General features: G+C 38.9%; 1 protein-coding gene across 1 annotated transcript in view; it reads right to left on the bottom strand.

Moving 5' to 3' along the window:
- Window positions 1-25,563, bottom strand: part of LOC133646903 (transcription factor SOX-6-like) — a 281,000-nt gene that overhangs the window by 51,154 nt on the left and 204,283 nt on the right. Inside the window, 2 exon segments of the mRNA XM_062042819.1 lie at window positions 5,736-5,913; window positions 9,254-9,406. Of these exon segments, the coding sequence (XP_061898803.1) occupies window positions 5,736-5,913; window positions 9,254-9,406 (331 nt within the window).

Here is a 25,563-nt window from a genome sequence, read left to right as displayed (position 1 = left end):
GTGGTTAACTCAAAATTAATTTGAAATAATCTCAGATGTACACGTCGCTATAAAAAGATGTAAAATTATTTAAAGATGAATCGTGATTAACCGTATTTTGCCGGTGGTTAACTAAAAAATAATCTTAGTTAATCTCAGATATACACGTCATTACAAAAAGATGTCAAATGATTTTAAAAATTAATCGTGATTAACCGCATTTTGCCGGTGGTTAACTCAAAATTAATCTGAATTAATCTCATATGTACCCGTCACTACAAAAAGATGTCAAATGATTTTTAAAATTAATCGTGATTAACTACATTTTGTGGCGAGTTATCTCAAAATTAATCTTAATTACTCTCAGATATATAGAAATTATAGGGGTGTCAAAAAAATATTTTCTTATTTATAACGATTCTTAATCAATCTTAATTAATTTAATTTATTTATTTATTTTTTTAAATTTTTAATCTGTCCTGTCCAGCCACTCAGTCAATTCACATTGTTGCTGTAGATGATCTATATCTGCTGTGCAGATTTACTTTAGAAAAGAGAAGTGTTGGATACTTCTCTTGTTATTTGTATTTTACTTTATTAAATGTTTGGCTGGAATTGTGTCAAACCAAAACCGTTTGTTTTTAAGTAATAGAGAAATTTGTCAGAGCTGTTTATCTATTTTATGGAGGAATGTAGTTAATCATAGTAGTGACACCCAATGTTATTAAAAAAGTATTGATTTTGAATCGAGAATGGTTTTGAATTGAGAATCGATTCTAAATCGAATTGTTACCCCCAATAATAAAATCAAATTTAGTGGTGCCCAAAGATTCACAGCCCTAATATATTTTTTTAAATCTTTAATAATAAGTGTGTATTAGACAGATTATCGTCACGTTTTCTACACTATCAACATGATAGTGGAAAATGTGTTAAATTGATTCAACATATGCTTTTTTAAAACATAATTTGGATGTACCCCACAGGACATCCAACCTGGAGGGGCAGTCCCTACATCTGCAGGTTTCTTCTTTTTTAAGTTTTTCCTTGCCTGGATGTGGGTTGTGGTTTGTGATGCGTGTTAAAATAACATTTGATTGGTTAATTAAACACGGAGTGACTCTTAAAGGCCTACTGAAACCCACTACTACCGACCACGCAGTCTGATAGTTTATATATCAATGATGAAATCTTAACATTGCAACACATGCCAATACGGCCGGGTTAACTTATAAAGTGCAATTTTAAATTTCTCGCTAAACTTCCGGTTGAAAATGTCTATGTATGATGACGTATGCGCGTGACGTCAATCGTTGAAACATTGAATCCAATACAAAAAGCTCTGTTTTCATCTCAAAATTCCACAGTATTCTGGACATCTGTGTTGGTGAATCTTTTGCAATTTGTTTAATGAACAATGGAGACTGCAAAGAAGAAAGTTGTAGGTGGGATCGGTGTATTAGCGGCTGGCTGCAGCAACACAAACAGGAGGACTTTGAGGTGGATAGCAGACGCGCTATCTGACGCTAGCCGCCGACCGCATCAGTGATCGGGTGAAGTCCTTCGTCGCACCGTCGATCGCTGGAACGCAGGTGAGCACGGGTGTTGATGAGCAGATGAGGGCTGGCTGGCGTAGGTGGATAGCTAATGTTTTTAGCATAGCTCTGTGAGGTCCCGTTGCTAAGTTAGCTTCAATGGCGTCGTTAGCAACAGCATTGTTAAGCTTCGCCAGGCTGGAAAGCATTAACCGTGTATTTACAGGTCCATAGTTTAATAGTATTGTTGATTTTCTGTCTATCCTTCCAGTCAGGGGCTTATTTCTTTTGTTTCTATATGCAGTTAAGCACGATGCTATCACGTTAGCTCCGTAGCTAAAGTGTTTCGTCGATGTATTGTCGTGGAGATAAAAGTCACTGTGAATGTCCATTTCGCGTTCTCGACTCTCATTTTCAAGAGGATATAGTATCCGAGGTGGTTTGAAATACAAATCCGTGATCCACAATAGAAAAAGGAGAGAGTGTGGAATCCAATGAGCCAGCTTGTACCTAAGTTACGGTCAGAGCGAAAAAAGATGCGTCCTGCACTGCACCCTCGTCCTTCACTCTCACGTTCCTCATCCACGAATCTTTCATCCTCGCTCAAATTAATGGGGTAATTGTCGCTTTCTCGGTCCGAATCGCTCTCGCTGCATTGAAGACAATGGGGAAATGTGAGGAGCCTTTTAACCTGCCACGTCACGCTACTTCCAGTACAGGCAAGGCTTTTTGTATCAGCGACCAAAAGTTGCGAACTTTATCGTCGATGTTCTCTACTAAATCCTTTCAGCAAAAATATGGCAATATCCCGAAATGATCAAGTATGACACACAGAATGGACCTGCTATCCCCGTTTAAATAAGAAAATCGCATTTCAGTAGGCCTTTAAGAGAGTATCACGTCACAAAAGCCACCTCGGTACAACCAGAACCTACTGAGGTGTGTTCTTATTGTCATAAATATAAATAATATGTTTTTATTTTATTTTACAAAAGGAGCTGAAAACCACGAAGACATCTTTGTTGTTGTTTTCCAACGCCGCCTTGTCTGCTTACGTCTCTCTCTCTTCTGAAGCAGACGTGCATTTGAAGAATAAAGCAGGGGGGGGGGGCAAAGGAAGTCGATGAAAGGACGTGAAAGTTTCCGTGGCGTTCGCCGGTTTTAATTAGCAGACGAGTAGAAGTCCTGGGTGGCCGCTGAAAGTGTTAGAAAATAGCACGTGGTAACGCCAAAGCCGCTTGTTTGCCGGTCTAATGAGAGGCTCTCGATGAGCTTAATGACAGATATCTAAGGTAGGGGTTTAAAAGGTCTGGCCCCGGCAGACAATGTCGTGAGGAAGCTGTTAAAAAGCCAGATAGCGTGTGTTGGGTTTCACTGTTTCCGCTGGCAGACTATAAATACAGGCCTTTGCCTCCTGTAAAACACAAATACGACACACTCCTGGCGAGGATGCGGTCTACAGGGCACGTGCCGATCTGGGTGCTGCATGTAAAACGGACGGGTCTATCCCAACCTCCCTCTCTGATCACCTGCTCGAGGCAATCGATGATACACACGTCAGGCCCGTCAAACATTCTGAGTCACGATTCTGTGGAATTCAAAGTCCTACAAACAAGCTGCCTTTATATTTATGACAATAAGACACTTTCTTTTTAAATCATGTCGTTTTGTATCCTTTTGCTTGGTATCGTACATGGCCTACTATTGTCTGTTTATTCACATCAATGTCAATATATACTGTACTTTGCCACTCATCTATTCCGTCATCAGCATGAATTCTATAGACTACCCTGAAGTGTGAAACTCGGGGGAAACACAAACCACACAGTTCCAAAGAAAACTAGAGTTCCAGGAACTAAAGGTCCTGAACGTACAGTGGAAAAGGGCCTGTTGTGTTCTTATTCCAGCCTTAGGCTCTTTCCGACACTACAAACCCCGTTTCCATCTATATCAGGGGTGTCAAACTCATTTTAGATCGGGGGCCACATGAAGACAAATCTACTCCCAAGTGGGCCGGACTGGTACAATCAAGGCATGATAACTTAAAAATTAAAAAAAAACTTCAGATTCTTTGTTTAAAAATAGAACAAGCACATTCTGAAATTGTACAAATCATAATGTTGTTGTTTTTTTTACAATTACCTGTTGCGGTTAATAGTATATATACTTTTTTGGTTGTTATTTATATTTTCTGAATAAATTATGTGATAGTTCATCAGTCAACTCATTGGTGTTAATTTTCAATCTATCAAGATAAAAAAAATAATATATCGAAATCAAATTACAGGATGTTATTTATGTAGTTTGATCATTTTCCTCGACTGATGTACTCACATCATGTGGTTTACTTTTTACATATGTAGCATCATCTACAAAGATACAAAGAATTGCTATTGCGACATCTAATGGACACATTTAGAACAGCTGTTTCTTCCATTCAAAAATTTCAGGTTAATTTTTATACTTAGCAAACTCATCCTGCGGGCCGGATAAAACCTGTTCGCGGGCCTGATCCGGCCCTCGGGCCGTACGTTTGACATCCCTGATCTATATGTTAGATGTAAATATAAACGGAATACAATGATTTGCAAATCATTTTCAACCCATATTCAGTTGAATATGCTACAAAGACAACATATTTGATGTTCAAACTGATAAACTTTTTTTGTTGTTGTTGCAAATAATCATTAACTTCAGCAACACGTGACAAAGAAGTTGGGAAAGGTGGCAATAAATACTGATAAAGTTGAGGAATGCTCATCAAACACTTATTTGGAACATCCCACAGGTGAACGGGCAAATTGGGAACAGGTGGGTGCCATGATTGGGTATAAAAGTAGATTCCATGAATTGCTCAGTCATTCACATGCAAGGATGGGGCGAGGGTCACCACTTTGTCAACAAATGCGTGAGCAAATTGTTGAACAGTTTAAGAAAAACTTTTCTCAACCAGCTATTGCAAGGAATTTAGAGATTTCACCATCTACGGTATGTAATATCATCAAAGGGTTCAGAGAATCTGGAGAAATCACTGCACATAAGCAGCTAAGCCCGTGACTTTCGATCCCTCAGGCTGTACTGCATCAACAAGTGACATCAGTGTGTAAAGGATATCACCACATAGGCTCAGGAACACTTCAGAAACCCACTATCAGTAACTACAGTTGGTCGCTACATCTGTAAGTGCATGTTAAAACTCTCCTATGCAAGGCGAAAACCGTTTATCAACAACACCCAGAAACGCCGTCGGCTTCGCTGGGCCTGAGCTCTTTTAAAATGGACTGATACAAAGTGGAAAAGTATTCTGTGGTCTGACGAGTCCAAATTTTAAATTGTTTTTGGAAACTGTGGACGTCGTGTCCTCCGGACCAAAGAGGAAAAGAACCACAAAGTTGAAAAGCCAGCATGTGTGATGGTATGGGGGTGTATTAGTGCCCAAGACATGGGTAACTTACACATCTGTGAAGGCGCCATTAATGCTGAAAGGTACATACAGGTTTTGGAGCAACATATGTTGCCATCCAAGCAACGTTACCATGGACGCCCCTGCTTATTTCAGCAAGAGAATGCCAAGCCACGTGTTACATCAACGTGGCTTCATAGTAAAAGATTGCGGGTACTAGACTGGCCTGCCTGTAGTCCAGACCTGTCTCCCATTGAAAATGTGTGGTGCATTATGAAGCCTAAAATACCACAACGGAGACCCCCGGTCTGTTGAAGAACTTAAGCTGTACATCAAGCAAGAAGTGTTGTTAAAAGGAAAGGCCATGTAACACAGTGGTGAACATGCCCTTTCCCAACTACTTTGGCACGTGTTGCAGCCATGAAATTCTAAGTTAATTATTATTTGCAAAAACAAATAAAGTTTATGAGTTTGAACATCAAATATGTTGTCTTTGTAGTGAATTCAATTGAATATGGGTTGAAAATGATTTGCAAATCATCGTATTCCGTTTATATTTACATCTAACACAATTTCCCAACTCATTTGGAAACGGGGTTTGTATTACTATTTAGTTTGTAGATTATTTGTGCAGCTTTTTTGTTTGCACTTGGTTTTCTTCATATTTTTGTAGTTTAAAAAGTATATATTTTTCACATCTGGGTCCAAAACCTAGTCCCCTTTTAAAAGACTGACCAAGCACCTGTGAGGTCTCTCTGCTCCAAAGACCGGATTGGTTACCTCGCTTATGGATGGGCGTTGAAGTTCTTGTCACCTACCTAGGGATGCGTTGCGGCCCATGGAGGACACGGGGCTGGGGACCCGGGCCTTGCCTCTCCCGGTGGGGCTGGTCTTGTTGCCGAAGAACATGGTCTGAGTGGGCGATGTTGGCGAGCGCAGAGGCTCTCCTGTCTTCGGTCGGGCTGAGAGGTTGAGAGGTTGTGTGGATCCTTCCTCCTGGAGGATGGAGGACGACACGTGAGAAGATTCATTAGCTAAGAACAGCCTCGTTATTGCTCCCATTTTGAATTTTTCAAGTACTGAGATGAATATGAAACTTGGCATAAAATTCCTGAGTGACCGCAGTGAACTTTGCGACAATAAAAGTCCTTCATCACCAGTGAGTGGTGATTCGGGCTCGTCTTCACGTGAGATCATCCACTGCTGCCTGACAGCTCCTAGGGATTTACTTCTCAATGTGCTTTTCTCTTTTTTTTACCTCCACACTTCTTTGTCTGTAAAAAGCTTTTTACTGTCAATAACGTTAACTTCTTCACTTCAGGAACAAACACTCCAACATAGAACAACTTTCAATTAAGTTTTAACCCAAACATTTTTAGCGAATACATCATATATTTTGACACATCATATCATTATTTCTATTTTTCCCCATAATAATTATTAAACAAATGTTTATTCTGATTAAAAATGGGGGATTTTTCCCCTCCACAAATTATATGTATATATATATGTATATATATATGTATATATATACATATATATATATATATATATATATATATATATATATATATATATATATATATATATATATATATATATATATATATATATATATATATATATATATATATATATATATATATACAGGAAAAAACACAGAGGCTATATCATCCCTACAAGCCTGTTTCGCAGGTTTCCCTGCTTGTCAGGGGATTTTATATATTTTATATTTTATAGAATCCCCTGAAGAGCAGGGAAACCTGCGAAACAAGCTTGTAGGGATGATATAGCCTCTGTGTTTTTTCCTGACCTAACGTACATTCCGCTCTACCCCGGTATTGAGCCCTGTATAACGGATAAACCACAGAAACCTCGACTATATACATACATACATACATACAGTAAATACATACAGTATATAAATATATACACATATATACTGTATATACACACACACACATATATATATATATGTATATATATATATATATATATATACATATATATATATATATATATATATATATATATATATATACATATATATATATACCCCCCCCCCACACACACACATATATATATATATATATATATATATATATATATATATATATATATATATATATATATATATATATATATATATATATATATATATATATATATATATATATATATATATATATATATATATATATATATATATATATATATATATATGTGTGTATCTAAACTTTTTTAATAGCATTGGATGCCAGTTCTATGATAAACAGCTCTGATACAATTCTACATTACTTAAAAAAATGGCTTTGTTTGATAAACATTTAATAAAGTGGCTGGACAGGACAGATTTTGAAAGAAAAAAATAATGTTTTTTTTTTGTTTAAAAAAATAAAAATAATCATATACATACATATACACATATACATACATACATACATATATATATACATACATATACATATATATACATACATAAATACACATGCATACACATATACATATTTACACATTTTATATATATATATATATATATATATATATATATATATATATATATATATATATATATATATATATATATATATATATATATATATATATATATATATATATATATATATATATAAAATAAAGTTTTGACACTCCTTCTCATTCAGTAGCTTGGGAAAGGGTCTATAAATAATAAATAGGTATGAAGATATTGATTACGAATCAAAGATGTGTGTTCCAATGAGGATATAATGCTGCCGATTCCGATCATCTACGAGCGACATCGGCCGATACCGATCGCGTGTATTAACTGTAAATGTTTTCATGTATTTAAGGTGAGTGGGATCGACAGTGTAACATTATTCAAACTGCTTTCTTATACTTTTTTTTTAAATTACATACAATTGCTTGATCAAAACAAAGTCAAAACAATGGTACACAATAACTCAACAATAGTACAAGCTACTAACTACGTCTATTTGAAATACTTTGCTTTTTGCCCTCAAAGTCCTTTTGTGTCCAGGAAATTGTGCCCCGAGTTTGTAAACATGAACTAAAACGGCCAAAAAAAAATAGATTTTGAGGGAAAATAATTTTTAAAAAAACATTGTCGTAATCACTCTTATATCGTTCATATCCTGATACTACCGTTGGTATCGGCATTAGCGATATATTGATCAATAAACTTACTCAGTTCATTTTGGCTTAGAGCACAATTTGTACACAAGGCAATTCAAAGTTAGACAGAAAATTACAAGAAGGCAGAAATAAATGAAATGAAAATGAAAATTAAATTAAAAATTAAATAAAATTAAAATGGAAAACAAAATTAAAATTAAAATCACAATTAAAATAAAATTAAAATTAAAATTAAAATTAAAATTCATTTTAAAATTAAAATTAAAATTGAAATTAAAATCGAAAACAAAATTAAAATTAAAATTAAAATTAAAATTAAAATTAAAATTAAAATTAAAATTAAAATTAAAATTAAAATTAAAATTAAAATAATAGAAAGGGTTAGCTTAGCGATAAGCATGCCTTCTTGTTTGCTCCTGCTTGCTTCTACTGTTTAGCATCGTCCTCCAGTGATATTAATACATGAAATAAATGCAGTTCATTTGCTGCAATGGGGGTGATGATAATGAACTCACGGGAGCGGCTCCACACTGTGTATGGACATACTATGTTAGCAGGTCGTTGCCGCTGACAGCCGAGGGGTCAAAAATAAACAAAGTGTCAGGCAGAAGGGATCGGCATCAAAAGACATGGTTAATTAAAAAGGAATAATAATACAAAAATAATTGTTACTGTAAGTATATTAGTCATGTTATTTGCCTGCTACAGTTATTGCTGAAAGGGAAAGAAGCTTAGTGATGGATGGAGGAAGCCAGGAGTGAAGTGTGTGTGTGCGCGCGCGTGTGTGTGTGTGTGTGTGTGTGTTATTCTGCGGTGGCATGCCAGTGGGCTGAGTGGGGGTGGAAGGGAAGGGGTGTGTGCTTAGTGTCTGGCGTGGAGTTCAGAAGGCGCAGCGTTAGCGTTTGAGTGCGGCGAGCGCTGACGTGCGCCCATTGTGACTCGCAGCTGCCACACACACACACACACACACACACCCGCAAACACACACTCACATGTGGCTTCCATTATAGCGCCTGGTCGTCAAATAAAGACGAGGCGTGCGCGCTCTCCAGTGAAGAGGTATGGCCTCCAGCCAAACAGCAGCCCGCGCCAGTGTCACTTTGTCAGTGTGTGTGTGTGGGTGTGTTTTTTTTAATGGAAGAAAAAAAAAAAAACGAAACAAAAAAAGACTCTCCATTCAGACAAGAAGACCAGCGCTCACCTTGACTTGAGCGACAGGACTGGACGCTTTCTTTTCGCTCTTGAGGGCGGAAGGCGACAGGGGGCCCGAGGCGTTGATGGGCCCCTGCGAGAGTGGCGGCATCTTGGCCCCTGGTGAAATCTGCATGCTTGCTAGCTGGGCGGCGTACAACTGCTGTCAAGCAAAGAAAAAAAACAGTTACAGGACACACGCACACGTCAACAACTCACTCAACAAGAGTGTCCCGCAAACCGTCGGGAAGAACATTCTTTAATTCTCTTCCAAACACCAAAGCCCAGAGGCTGCGTCCGTCCCCCGGTCTATATCTTCAGGACACCCACGTCGCAGTTGTGCAAAATAAGCTGCCGTTGCCACGGCGTGAGTGGAAACAAGGCGAGGAAAAGTGACAAACGGCTTCACGGGCCCTCAAAGAACGGCGGCGAGCTCCGCGCTCGGCCGCCCGTCTTGAAGATGCGGCGCACAATAGCACGTTTTAAAAACAGAACTTGGAAGGGACGAGCGGCGGATGGAAACACTTAATGTGGAGGGGGAAAAAAAAACAACCCAAAAAACACAAACAGCAGCCATTTTCCTTCCAAGTTTCTTAGCGAGAACCACAGACCAGCAGGCCAGAGTCTGGACCATCAAAGGATGCGACATGGACTTCCTGCAGGAAGTGGAGAAAATGTGTCTTTAACGGCTTGTACTCTTCTGGAAAGAAGACTTTGGACTGTGTCTGTTGTCATACTTGCCAACCCTCCCGTTTTTAGCGGGAGAATCCCGGTATTCAGCGCCTCTCCCGACAACCTCCCGGCAGAGATTTTCTCCCGACAAACTCCCGGTATTTAGCCGGAGCTGGAGGCCACGCCCCCTCCAGCTCAATGCGGACCCGAGTGGGGACAGCCGTTCTCACGTCCGCTTTCCCACAATATAAATAGCTTGCCTGCCCGATGATGTCATAACATCTACGGCTTTTAGAGAGTAGAGTGCACAACAAGGTTCTTGGTTTCTTATGTGGGTTTATTGTTAGGCAGTTTCATTAACGTCCTCCCAGCGCGGTAACAACACACAACAACAGCAGTCACGTTTAGTCTACCGTAAAGCAGTTCGTCTGCCGTAAACAGCAATGTTGTGACACTCTTAAACAGGACAATACTGCCATCTACTGGATAGCCTGCAGAACACTGAAATTCAAGTATGTCTTTTATTTATATGTATAATAAAAATAAAAAATAAAAATAAAAATATATATATAGCTAGAATTCACTGAAAGTCAAGTATTTCATACGTATATATATATATATATATATATATATATATATATATATATATATATATATATATATATATATATATATATATATATATATATATATATATATATGAAATACTTGATTTGGTGAATTCTAGCTGTAAATATACTCTTCTCTTAACCACGCCCTTAGCCACGCCCCGCCCCAAACACGCCCCCCCCCCCCGATATTGGAGGTCTCAAGGTTGGCAAGTATGTCTGTTGTCTTACTCAGTGTCTCCTGATTGATTGATTGATTGATGGATTAAGAGGTGTGTCCAATTCCAACATGCAATGCGTCCAGGGATGAGTACCGACCAATTAAAACTAGGTATGTCCGATAATATCGGACTGCCGATAATATCGGCCGATAAATGCTTTAAAATGTAATATCGGAAATTATCGGTATCGGTTTCAAAAAGTAAAATGTATGACTTTTTAAAACGCTGCTGTGTACACGGACGTAGGGAGAAGTACAGAGCGCCAATAAACCTTAAAGGCACTGCCTTTGCGTGCCGGCCCAATCACATAATATCTACGGCTTTTCACATTCACAAGTTAATGCAAGGCATACTTGGTCAACAGCCATACAGGTCACACTGAGGGTGGCCGTATAAACAACTTTTAACACTGTTACAAATATGCGCCACACTGTGAACCCACACCAAACAAGAATGACAAACACATTTCGGGAGAACATCCGCACCGTGCCACAACATAAACACAACGGAACAAATACCCAGAACCCCTTGCAGCACTAACTCTTCCGGGACGCTACAATTTACACCCCCCGCTACCCCCTACCCCTCCCACCTCAACCCCGCCCACCTCAACCTCCTCATAGTCTCTCTCAGGGAGAGCATGTCCCAAATTCCAAGCTGCTGTTTTGAGGCATGTTAAAAAAAAAAAAGCACTTTGTGACTTCAATAATAAATATGGCAGTGTCATGTTGGCATTTTTTTTTTTTTTTCTTTCCATAAAGAGATACAATCAGGTGTGCTTACGGACTGTATCCCTGCAGAATGTATTGATCTATATTGATATATAATGTATATATTGTGTTTTTTACGTTGATTTAATTAAAAAAAATTAAAAAACAATTTTTTTTTTTTTTCTTGTGCGGCCCGGTACCAATCGGTCCGCAGACCGGTACCGGGCCGCGGCCCGGTGGTTGGGGACCACTGCTGTAGAGTGAACATAGCTCTTGACTGCGGGACATTTGTGGGACATTTGTTAAAATGTCTGCAGATTTTTACCCACATCCAAAAGAGTCCTGGGTCGGATATGAAACATTTTTAATTACAATGTTAACATTAGCTATGTACACATGGACCCAGTTAATCGGATTAAAAGCCTAACCGGAATACAAATGCTTCATGTAAACATGCTATTCGGAATATTCTCACCCGATCACACACGTTCGGATCAAAATTTAATTCCGATCGAAACAGGTGGTTCATGTCGATAGTGATTCAGATTGGAGCCCATGAAAACACTTTTTTCCGAAACTTGGGTTAAAATGATCCTGAAAATGTTCTTTGACATCAGCTATACTTTGGTGGCGGAGGGGGGACTAAATTGAATAGTCTCGAAATTAAGCGATTTTCTTGCTGTTCAACATGTACAGACGTAGCGTTATATGCTATTAAGTTTGTTAAGCTAAAACGAGACTAGCAACAAAAAAAAAGTGCGGTCTTGAGTGTCATGTGTCAATGTGACAATAAAAGAAGGGATCCAGTTCTCGTCCCAACGAGTGGTTTTATCCACGACCTTGCAGCTACTTAAGGCAACTGCATGGAGGGCACAGAGCAAAGAGGTGTAAAACAAAAGTAGTGAACAAAAAGAAAAATGACTTGACGATGTCGGAGAAAGCCATGTTTGTTTACAGCGGACGTCACTGCTTCTTCTTCTTCAGCACTTGCAGTGGGCGAACTCGTCCAAAAGATGGCGCCATAGCACAAACAATACCGCACCTTTCCGTCGACGGTGTGTGCTGCGCATGTCAAGGTAAAGTTTTCCGATTTTAAGGTTTGATGCATGCATTTTTTTAGGGTCCATGCACACAGTTACATTTTAATCCAAATTATGATCAGATTAAACAAATTTTGCCCAAAATTCACATATGGGGCCAAAAAAATCAGGATTGCCCTGCGGTGTTTAACAAGGCCAATGTCCAAGTACGCAAGTGTGCCATTTGAGACTGAGCTATTGTCTGCTTTCACTCTTCTCGCCGTGGTTTCTCCACTCGTTCCACCATCTGTTCCTTCCCATCTTATCTTCATCCTCTAATCCGCGTCCCTGCTGGCTTCCCTCGGCCCCAAACGCCCCCAGCGTTGGCAGATCCGATTTCCCAGTACTCAAGACTGCAAATCCACCGGGGACCAGCGATCCAGAGGAGGGAAGCAAGCGAGGGAAGAAGGGATGAAGGCTTCGAGGGAGAGGGGGGGATGGAGGTGATCCCGCAGACACCCGAGACCGCCGTCATTTCACCTCCGGAGCGCCAGGTTCCGCAGTCGGGCCCGCGGGAGAAGTTGGCGGTCCGTCTCCGAGGCAGATATTAAACACAAACAGAAGAGGCCTCGCCGCTGAAGACAAAGCCCCGATGTCACCCCGCTTGTTTTCCTTGGAAGGCCCCGGCGAGCGCTCGGGGCCGACCCCCGCCAAGATGAAATCCCTGTAAGAATGCGACGTGGATGTACGAGCGCGGGATGGCGGCGAGGCCTCCCGTGTCAATCAAGACGACCGCAGAGCTGCTTCTGCTGCTGCTGGATTTTCTTTTACGCTTCTGACGGGAAGCCGCTGAAGGCAAATCAATACGAGCCTCCGCCAGATGTTCTGACAGACCACAAGGACCAGAACTATTGTTTGAATCAACGTCTACTCCTACCAACCGCTCGGAGGGAACTTAGAGGAAGTGGCGACACACGCCACATGGTCAGCGCTGTTCTGGTCTATTCTCTGCTGCTGATCGATGTGCAGCGTCAACAAGACCTCGCACGGTTTCACCCGCACCCTCCCGGAGGGACTACAGAGACGCAGTTTTCTAAATTACAAATTGACGGAGCAAAGTGAAGTCCAGTTTTCGAATCGGACAAGCTGACATTTGTGCTGATGTGACAGAACCCACGACAGGGGATTCTATTGCATTGTCTGGTTCGTAAAAGAGGATTTAGGACAGGTGTGTGCAATCAATTGGGTCCGCAAGACGACTCCATAATTTCCATAAAATTCATATTAAAATTAAAGCTGCAAGCAGCGTTGGTCGGGTCCGCCTTTTGGCAGGTGCTAGTCCTAGGTGTCCCAATACTTTTGTCCAGTGGTAGTCCTGAGTGAGACCTACATAGAGGTTTTTGTTTCGTGTCTCTACGATATTCGTACTGGGAGTTAGAGGAAGTTGTGTCTGAGTTCACATTGTCATTATAGGGTATTGTGTGTATTGAGGCCAAAGAAGGAGTAATCGCATTTTCGTTGTCATTTTTGGCACCGGAGCAGCATCAGTGCTGCGGGTCTTTGAAGGCTCGTAAAATCAAAACGGTAGCACTAATCACAACTCTTTCGTCAACTTTTATTCAGAAGGGTTCAATCTCTCTCCTGTAGCAGTTTGAAGCCGAAACGACAAACGCGCTCAGAGGAGATAACGTTTGATGTTTGGTGACCGGTTGTAACAAAAATGATGTTTTGAAGGAGGAATAGCAAACTTCCTGTTGATTTTTGCTGAAGGATGTCAATCTATGAAATGTAGGTCTAGACGAGACCTACATAGAGGTATTTGTTTCATGTCTCTAAGACGTTCCTACCGGAAGTTACAAGCAGTTTTGTCTGAGTTTTCCTCTGAGGAGCAGTTTTTTTCTCTGTTTTTTGCAAAAATTATGTAGAGCACAATTTTGAGTTTTGGGGTTCGTTTTTTTTTTTAGATCGCAATTTCCACCAGTCCCGATGTGTGTGAGAAGTTTGGTGAGTTTTGAAGTATTTTAAGGGGGTGAAATTACAGCTCAAAAATCAAAAACGAGTGTTTTTAGTCATTTTTTGTCTTGAAGGGGAAATTGCCAACTTCCTGTAGATTTTAGCCCGAAGAAATTAATTAATGAAAAGTAGGTCTAAGCGAGACCTACATACAGGTTTTGGTTTCATGTCTCTACGACATTCCTACTGGGAGTTAGAGGCAGATTTCTTCCTAGGGGGCGCTAGAGAGCAATTGGGATTTTTGGGGTTTGGTTTTTTTACCAAAGAGTTTTGTTCGCAGAGAGCAATTGGGATTTTTGGGGTTTGGTTTTTTTACCAAAGAGTTTTGTTCGCGTTTTTTTATGTGTGCGAAAAATTTGGTGAGTTTTGAAGCATGTTAAGGGGGGCAAAGTAGTCCGCAAAGCTGCGGAATAATAATAATAAAGAATAATAAAACCTTACAATTTCAATAGGGTCCTTTCGTCCCATTGCAAAAGGACTCCCTTTGGGATTCCTTTTGAAAAGGTCCTGTGCGGACCCTAATTAAAGCTGCAAGCAGCGATGGACGGGACCGACTTTGAGGGCTCGTAAAATCCAAACCGGAGCAGTAATTAAAACTCTTTCATCAACTTTTAATCAGAAGGGTTCAATTTCTCTCCTGTGCTAATTTGAAGTCGACACGACAAACGCGCTCAGAGGAGATAATGTTTGAAAAAAGGTGACTGTTTTTACACAACTTTTGTTTTGAAGGGGGAATTGCAAACTTCCTGTTGATTTTTGCTGGGGGTTGTCAGTGTATGAAATATAGGTCTAAGTGAGACCTACATAGAGGTTTTTGTTTCATGTCTCTACGACATTCCTACTGGGAGTTACAGGCAGTTTTGTCTGTGTTTTCTTCCTCGGGGGCACGAGAGCGCAATTCTGAGTTTTGGGGTTTGGTTTTTTGATTAGATCGCAATTTTCACCAGTCTTGATGTGTGTCCAATTTGGTGAGTTTTGAAGCATGTTAAGGGGGTCAAATTACAGCTCAACGGTATAATACAAAACGCTAGAAATACAATAGGGTCCTCTGTCCCTAATTAAACACCACAGAGTCTGACAGGTGGTAACCTTCTTGTAGACAAGAAACTCAGGCCAGTGTCCATGATGTGTACATTCTTGACATCCAAAGCACAGCAATTACTTATATGACCCAATCCAAACAACCTTTCCTAGTCATGGTGCAGAAAAAAAAATTCAACCAGCACAAAAATTCAACAAACATGGTCACACATAACAACCTGCTCACTGAACTTTGTGGACATTATAAAAAACGTTCCAGCCCATACATTTTTTTTTAATTATACCCATTTAAATCCATTGCAAGGCATTATGGGATACATGCAAAACACTCTCTCCATATATAAATAATAGAGCTGTGAATCTTTGGGCACCACATGACTTGATTCGATTCTTGGGGGTAACGATTCGATTCAGAATCGATTTTTGTTTCAAAACGATTCTTGATTCATAATCAATACTTTTTTTTATTAACTTTGGGTGCCAATTCTATGATTACCTACATTTATATATAAAATAGACAAACGGTTTGATATTTTTTGGCATCTACATACACAATATGATTTGCTTGGCTCGTAAGGATACACAATATATATATCTATAAAATATACATATATATACGTAATGTCAGGAAAAAACACAGAGGCTATTTCATCCTTACAAGCCTGTTTCGCAGGTTTCCCTGCTCTTCAGGGGATTTTATAAAATATATAATATATTCCACTCTACCCACGGTATTGAGCACTGTATAACGGATAAACCACAGAAGCCTTGACTATATACAATATATATATATATATATATATATATATATATATATATATATATATATATATATATATATATATATATATATATATACTATGGTTACTTTGCATGCAGTTGACTCTCGGCCCCCGGCCAAATTATTGAGCCCAATGCGGCCCCCAAGTCAAACAGTTTGGACACCCCTGGTTTAAGACCAAGAACCACCATGTCTACCGCCTGGAATGCACACATTTGATTGGCTGAGTAGTCTTGTGTAGCGGGGCTTAACTTTTCAGTGTATTTCCTGATTTGATCAACCGATACCTAAAAGTCTATAAAAAAGAAGCAATCCCTCAAAACTTAAAGCCCCACTTAAGAACTTTCAGTTTTGGTTGATTTTGGCGGCCCCAGTGGACCAAAGTGGTTTTGCCAAAAGAAGACCACATTTCCCATGAGGACTACCACATATAGCGTCACACTGACATAATATTGTCACAAATATGACGTTTAATAATGTTAAATAGCAGACACTATCAATAAATGGTCTTGGATCGCGCTACAAACATGACGCTACTACCAAGAATGTATCGGGGTGGATGCAGGTCCGAAGCAAAGAATGACCGGCGGGAGAGTTTTTTCATAGGAAGTAGTGTGAAACTATCACGCTGGTAGCTATTCATTCATAGCTAAAATTAGCATTAGCATTTTGATTTGAGCATCAAAAGTCACTTAATAGTCCGACAAAAACAGAGCCAAAGCAGCATTGGTCTGAGATCCCTCGTCTTTCAGCTCACGCCAATGTTGATCCTTGACTGTCCTTTTATCCGGGTAACCTCCCTTTTTCTTTTTTTGTCTCCTCAAACAAAACTTTTCGTTTCTTTGGTTGTTTTGGAGCTTTGCCCATGATAGCAGTGACTGCACGTAGGCGTTCGCACCGACTTCCGTCTTTTTAACGACTGGGGAATGGGGGAGTGACGTATGCCGTAAACGCAAGTCAGCACATTTGTAGTTTTTTGTGCGGCCGGGTTCCTGCCACCCTCCTCAAAGTCACTAAGTGCCAGTAAAAGCAATACAGACCCCCTCAGGCCATGACAGAGGTGTCATTCAACTAGTTGTAAGTCCATGTATATATATATATATATATATATATATATATATATATATATATATATATATATATATATATATATATGTATGTGTGGGAAAAAAAAATCACAAGACTATTTCATCTCTACAGGCCTGTTTCATGAGGATTGAGGAAATCCCTCATGAAACAGGCCTGTAGAGATGAAATAGTCTTGTGATTTTTTTTTTCCCACACATACATATTACGCTCTACCACGGTATCGAGCACTATTTTTTGGATAATCTAATTAAGACATATATATATATATATATATATATATATATATATATATATATATATATATATATATATATATATATATATATATATATATATATATATTAGGACTGTGAATCTTTGGGTGTCCAACGATTCGATTCAATATCGATTCTTGGGGTCACGATTCGATTCAAAATCGATGTTTTCCGATTCAACGCGATTCTCGATTCAAAAACGATATTTTTCCGATTCAAAACGATTCTCTATTTATTTAATACATAGGATTTCAGCAGGATCTACCCCAGTCTGCTGACATGCAAGCAGAGTAGTAGATTTTTGTAAAAAGCTTTTATAATTGTAAAGGACAATGTTTTATCAACTGATTGCAATAATGTAAATTTGTTTTAACTATTAAATGAACCAAAAATATGACTTATTTTATCTTTGTGAAAATATTGGACACAGTGTGTTGTCAAGCTTATGAGATGCGATGCAAGTGTAAGCCACTGTGACACTATTGTTCTTTTTTTATTATTTTTTTTATAAATGTCTAATGATAATGTCAATGAGGGATTTTTAATCACTGCTATATTGAAATTGTAACTAATATTGATACTGTTGTTGATAATATTCATTTTTGTTTCACTACTTTTGGATTGTTCTGTGTCGTGTTTGTGTCTCCTCTCAATTGCTCTGTTTATTGCAGTTCTGAGTGTTGCTGGGTCGGGTTTGGTTTTGGAATTGGATTGCATTGTTATGGTATTGTTGTGTATTGTTTTGTTGGATTGATTAATTTAAAAAAATAAAAAAAAATAAAAAAAATAATAAAATTAAAAAAAAATGAAAAAAATAGATTTTTTTAAAAATGAGAATCGATTCTGAATCGCACAACGTGAGAATCGCGATTCGACTTCGAATCGATTTTTTCCCACACCCCTAACACACACATATATACAGTATGTCTGTATGTATACATATATATATATATATATATATATATACATATATATGTGTGTATGTATCTATGTATATATATTACAGTATAAACAATTAAAACAGCTTTCTCCTGTGTCTCCAAGGGGGGGGGGAAACATTTTTTGTGTGTGTGTTGTGTTCTTTTCTTTCTTCTGTGCGTGCGCCAGCGCGCCGCCGCTAACACGCGAGCGCCCTTTATCGGCCGCTCATCAGCCACGTCAGACAAAAAGCTGTTGTGATGAATCACGGCAGGAATTCCGCCCCAAAAGCACAACACCTGGCGCGGGCAATTCATCACACACGTTACTGCCGCTTGACACCTGTGCTGCCAGAATAGCACTTAGCACGATAATGGTTATGCTAGCGCATATTTGCGAGGAGGAACATCAAGTGTGAGCTCCTTCAAGGCTCTTTAAATTTGGGCTTTGGCCGCACAAAACACACACACTAAAGTGTTGCTTCATGGTGTCGCTTCTTACCGGAGCGTGGCTTTTGTCCTCTTACGCGACTTTATTGACTTTGCATTGTGCTTTCGGCCTATCCAGGCTCTCATTAGCCGCTATTGACACGGCGACGCCGAGGGGGCCGCCCTTTTTGAAACCACCAAAAGAGCGAGACGATGTCAGAGATGCGACTCCGAGGCGTGAAGCACACAAAGTGGGGACCTGAATGAGACGGGAAGCTTTTCATGGATTGCTTACAGTAAAAAGGGAATAAGGAGTAATTAGCCAGGAATGTTTGCGAGATGCAGGCGTTGGCTGGCAGCACATGTTTGGATATTGTTTTGACTACAATAACCACGCCAGGAGCAATTATGATGACATTTGTAGGCTGAATGCTTCCTATTACCCCCCCCCCCCTTTTTTTTTTCGGCTCTACACGTTGACGTAGCTCGCATTCAACCATCGCGTTAGGATTTTCCATGTTACGACGCACGTGCATACATGAGTACCGTATTTTTCGGAGTATAAGTCGCACCGGCCGAAAATGCATAATAAAGAAGGAAAAAAAAAACATATATAAGTCGCACTGGAGTATAAGTCGCATTTTTGGGGGGAATTTATTTGATAAAACCCAACACCAAGAATAGACATTTGAAAGGCAATTTAAAGGCCTACTGAAATGACATTTTTTTTATTTAAACGGGGATAGTAGATCCATTCTATGTGTCATACTTGATCATTTCGCGATATTGCCATATTTTTGCTGAAAGGATTTAGTAGAGAACATCGACGATAAAGTTCGCAACTTTTGGTCGCTGATAAAAAAAAAAGCCTTGCCTGTACCGGAAGTAGCGTGACGTCGCAGGTTGAAAGGCTCCTCACATTTCCCCATTGTTTACACCAGCAGCGAGAGCGATTCGGACCGAGAAAGCGACGATTACCCCATTAATTTGAGCCAGGATGAAAGATTCGTGGATGAGGAACGTGAGAGTGAAGGACTAGAGTGCAGTGCAGGACGTATCTTTTTTCGCTCTGACCGTAACTTAGGTGAAAGGGCTCATTGGATTCCACACTTTCTCCTTTTTCTATTGTGGATCACGGATTTGTATTTTAAACCACCTCGGGTACTATATCCTCTTGAAAATGAGAGTCGAGAACGCGAAATGGACATTCACAGTGACTTTTATCTCCACGACAATACATCGGCGAAGCACTTTAGCTATGCAGCTAACGTGATAGCATCGTGCTTAACTGCATATAGAAACAGACGAAATAAGCCCCTGACTGGAAGGATAGACAGAATATCAACAATACTACTATTACTATTAAACCCTGGACCTGTAACCACACGGTTAATGCTGTACCGCCTGGCGAAGCCTAGCAATGCTGTTGCTAACGACGCCATTGAAGCTAACTTAGCTACGGGACTTTGACAGAGCTATGCTAAAAACATTAGCTGTCGGCGGCCCGGAGACGGAGGAAGTCAAGGTGAGGACAGCGGCGCGGCGGCGGGCGTTGTAGCTTTCGACGACACCCCGGCCGCCATCAGAGTCGGTAAGAAACATATATTTTCCCAAAGTTACGTACGTGACATGCACATAGCAACACGCACGTACGGGCAAGCGATCAAATGTTTGGAAGCCAAAGCTGTACTCACGGTAGCGCGTCTGCTATCCAACTCAAAGTCCTCCTGGTTGTGTTGCTACAGCCAGCCACTAATACACCGATCCCACCTACAGCTTTCTTCTTTGCAGTCTTCATTGTTCATTAAACAAATTGCAAAAAATTCACCAACACAGATGTCCAGAATACTGTGGAATTTTGCGATGAAAACAGAGCTGTTTGTATTGGATACAATGGTGTCCCGATACTTCCGTTTCAACCATTGACGTCACGCGCATACGTCATCATACATAGACGTTTTCTACCGGAAGTTTAGCGGGAAATTAAAAATTGCACTTTATAAGTTAACCCGGCCGTATTGGCATGTGTTGCAATGTTAAGACTTCATCATTGATATATAAACTATCAGACCGCGTGGTCGGTAGTAGTGGGTTTCAGTAGGCCTTTAAAAATGTGTCATATATTATTTTTTTTTACTTTAAGACTTAAATATACATAGATCAATTTCAGATATCACCGTTGACATAAAGTTTTAGTCATTTTTTTATGTCTTATACCCCCTTTTAAAAAAAAAAAAAAAAAAAAAAAAAGGTTAACCCTGTTTTTTATGGAAAAAACATGAAATATGCAATATTTTCCCCAAAACGTTTTAAAAAATTGAATATTTGATGTGAAGTCAATGTAGCTTTAAAAGGGTATATCATTCATAACACCAATACTTTTGATCTCGGGGATCCAAAAGGCCGCCACTCATAAAAGTGTTAAAAAAAAAAAAAGTCATACATCAATACATATTAATATTACTTTCAATGCTTCAATCTTTGGATAAACTGCATATCTATCAATGGCTTATAAGTTTTTATTCTTTTTTTAGCAATGGCAGTTTTACAGTAAAAACAGGCTACATGGCAGCTTGATGTAATTCGAGTCAACATTGCAACTTTTTCTCGTTACATTTCACCTGTTTGCTCTTTTATTCCACGTTTTTTTTTTGTTTTGTTATAGTATTCTTAAAAAAATATGTCGTGGGTCGTTAACAAATGAGCCGCGGGCCACACTTTGGACACCCCTGATGTAACATATTATGGTAAGAGTCAGTCAAATAACTATAACATATAGAACATGCTATACGTTTACCAAACAATCTGTCACTCCTAATCGCTAAATACCATGAAATCTTATACGTCTAGTCTCTTACGTGAATGAGCTAAATAATATTATTTGATATTTTACGGTAATGTGTTAATAATTTCACACATAAGTCGCTCCTGAGTATAAGTCGCACCCCCGGCTAAACTATGAAAAAAAACTGCGACTTATAGTCCGAAAAATACGGCATTACTCTAAAAAATGGAAAAATCAACTTGCGTATTTTCCGGACTATAGAGCGCATAAGTAGAACCAATCAAAATTTTAGAAGAAAAAAAATATATATATATCAATATATTAGCTTTGCCACACTATAAGCAGCAGATACACTATATTGCCAAAAGTATTTGGCCACCTGCCTTGACTCACATATGAACTTGAAGTGCCATCCCATTCCTAACCCATAGGGTTCAGTATGATGTCGCTCCACTTTTGCAGCTATTACAGCTTCAACTCTTCTGAGAAGGCTGTCCACAAGGTTGCGAAGTGTGTTTATAGGAATTTTCCACCATTCTTCTAAAAGCGTATTGGTGAGGTCACACACTGATGTCGGTCGAGAAGGCCTGGCTCTCAGTCTCCGTTCTAATTCATCCCAAAGGTGTTCTATCGGGTTCAGGTCAGGACTCTGCGCAGGCCAGTCAAGTTCATCCACACCAGACTCTGTCATCCATGTCTTTATGGACCTTGCTTTTTGCACTGGTGCACAGTCATGTTGGAAGAGGAAGGGGCCCGCTCCAAACTGTTCCCACAAAGTTGGGAGCATGGAATTGTCCAAAATGTTTGGGTATCCTGGAGAATTCAAAGTTCCTTTCACTGGAACTAAGGGGCCAAGCTCAACTCCTGAAAAACAACCCCACACCATAATTCCTCACACTCGGCACAATGCAGTCCGAAATGTACCGTTCTCTTGGCAACCTCCAAACCCAGACTGGTCCATCAAATACTTATACTTGTTAGTTCTTTACACAGAAAGATTTTGTAAATGTTAATTTACATACCTTAATTGTTTCCAAACGTTGTCTGTGACATGGCAGTAAAACGGCTGATCAAACAAAACAGAAGTCACCGTCATGGACCCACTAATCAGCTAAACAGCTAAACACTAGCTGTAATTGTAAGTGTAAGTCCTAGCTTTAACCCGAAATCGAACTTTAATTGCCAAGGTCAAACGTTCCTTATCCGAAGTTGTGGCCAGAAAATGGTGACCATGTTTGGGGTAAACTTTACGGTGAGAAGATACTCGCTAAAACACAACACGATGAAACATGTCTTTGGTTGTTTATCTACGACAGGGGTCCCCAAACCACAGCCCGCGGGCCGGATACGGCCCACCAGCGTCCAAAATCCGGCCCGCGGAAGTCCCAAGTTAAAACATTTTTTTAAATTTATTTTTAATTATTTTTTTTTTAAATTTGTCCTTACTAGTCCATTTTCTACCATCTCATAGCCACTCAGGCAAATCATATTGTCTAAAAAATTATTTTACCATCGATAACGTGACATGCAGAAAGTGCGCTCTTTATGTCAATTAGTGCGCGAGGAATATATATGTATGAATACATACCGTATATATATATACACATACAGTATATATACAAACATATAGACACATATACATACATACATACACATATACATATATATATACATATATACACATATATACACATATACATACTGTATATATATATATATACATGGACATATAGATATACATAGACATATACATATATAGACATATACATATATACACATATACATATATATATATATATATACATATATATATATATATATATATATATATATATATATATATATATATATATATATATATATATATATATATATATATAGAGAGAGAGAGAGAGAGAGAGAGAGGAGAGAGAGAGAGAGAGAGAGAGAGAGAGAGAGAGAGAGAGAGAGAGAGAGAGAGAGAGATGTCCGATAATATCGGCCTGCCGATATTATCGGCCGATATATGCGTTAAAATGTAATATCGGAAATTATCGGTATCGGTTTTTTTATTATCGGTATCGGGTTTTTTTGGGGGTTTTTTAAAAAAAATTAAATCAACATAGAAAACACAAGATACACTTACAATTAGTGCACCAACCCAAAAAACCTCCCTCCCCCATTTACACTCATTCACACAAAAGGGTTGTTTCTTTCTGTTATTAATATTCTGGTTCCTACATTATATATCGATATATATCAATACAGTCTGCAAGGATACAGTCCGTAAGCACACATGATTGTGCGTGCTGCTGGTCCACTAATAGTACTAACCTTTAACAGTTAATTTTACTAATTTTCATTCATTACTAGTTTCTATGTAACTGTTTTTATATTGTTGTACTTTCTTTTTTATTCAAGAAAATGTTTTTAATTTATTTATCTTATTTTACTAATTTTTTTTAAAAGTACCTTATCTTCACCATACCTGGTTGTCCAAATTAGGCATAATAATGTGTTAATTCCACGACTGCATATATTGGTTGATATCGGTATCGGTTGATATCGGTATCGGTAATTAAAGAGTTGGACAATATCGGAATATCGGATATCGGCAAAAAGCCATTATCGGACATCCCTATATATATATATATATATATATATATATATATATATATATATATATATATATATATATATATATATATATATATATATATATATATACACACATTGAAATGTCCTTATTTTTGAAGGAAAAGCACTGTACTTTTCAATGAAGATAACTTTAAACTAGTCTTAACTTTAAAGAAATACACTCTATACATTGCTAATGTGGTAAATGACTATTCTAGCTGCAAATGTCTGGTTTTTGGTGCAATATCTACATAGGTGTATAGAGGCCCATTTCCAGCAACTATCACTCCAGTGTTCTCATGGTACAACGTGTTTGCTCATTGGCTCAGAAGGCAAATTGATGATTAGAAAACCCTTGTGCAATCATGTTCACACATCGGAAAACAGTTTAGCTCGTTACAGAAGCTACAAAACTGACCTTCCTTTGAGCAGATTGAGTTTCTGGAGCATCACATTTGTGGGGTCAATAAACGCTCAAAACGGCCAGAAAAAGAGAACTTTCATCCGAAACTCGACAGTCTATTCTTGTTCTTAGAAATGAAGGCTATTCCACAAAATTGTTTGGGTGACCCCAAACTTTTGAACGGTAGTGTACATATATATATATATATATATACCTGTATATGTATATATAAATAGCGCGGCCCCCAGCCAAATTGTTTTACCGCAATGCGGCCCCGGAGTTAAAAAGTTTGGGGACCCCTGATCTACGACAACGTTAACGTTTCCTCACCCGTCTTTAATTGAATGTGCAATGCAACGTCTGTTGTATGCACTCAGTCAGCCATGATAACCAGCATTAAAAAATTAAAAAACATGTTTTTTTAATTTTCTGCCCACTCAAAAAACAGGGGCGAGGTCGTAGCGAGTCGGAGTTATTCCTTTTCGGCCATCTTGACGCCGCTCTCAAGCGAGAACGCGGACTTGAACTCAAGGGCTTCTCTTGCGTGCTTTTGTGGGCTTTGTGAGAGGCGAGCGTGTTTAGTAAACAAAATGTAAATGCCGGAATAAAAGGAGCCTTTGTTCCGCACCTGTGGGGTCAAGGTGGATGAAGGCTTGGAAAAAGTGTCCTTTATATCACATCCACCATCATGAGTGTTTTTTTTTTCTTCGTAAGTTAGGAATATTTTCTTTTATATGCTATATTATTTTTCATCACAGATAG

This window comes from Entelurus aequoreus, linkage group LG03 (assembly GCF_033978785.1).
Source record: "Entelurus aequoreus isolate RoL-2023_Sb linkage group LG03, RoL_Eaeq_v1.1, whole genome shotgun sequence".
Taxonomy (NCBI): Eukaryota; Metazoa; Chordata; class Actinopteri; order Syngnathiformes; family Syngnathidae; genus Entelurus; species Entelurus aequoreus.
The sequence above is the reverse complement of the archived record's forward strand: the minus strand, read 5'-3'. Positions and strand labels throughout refer to the sequence as shown.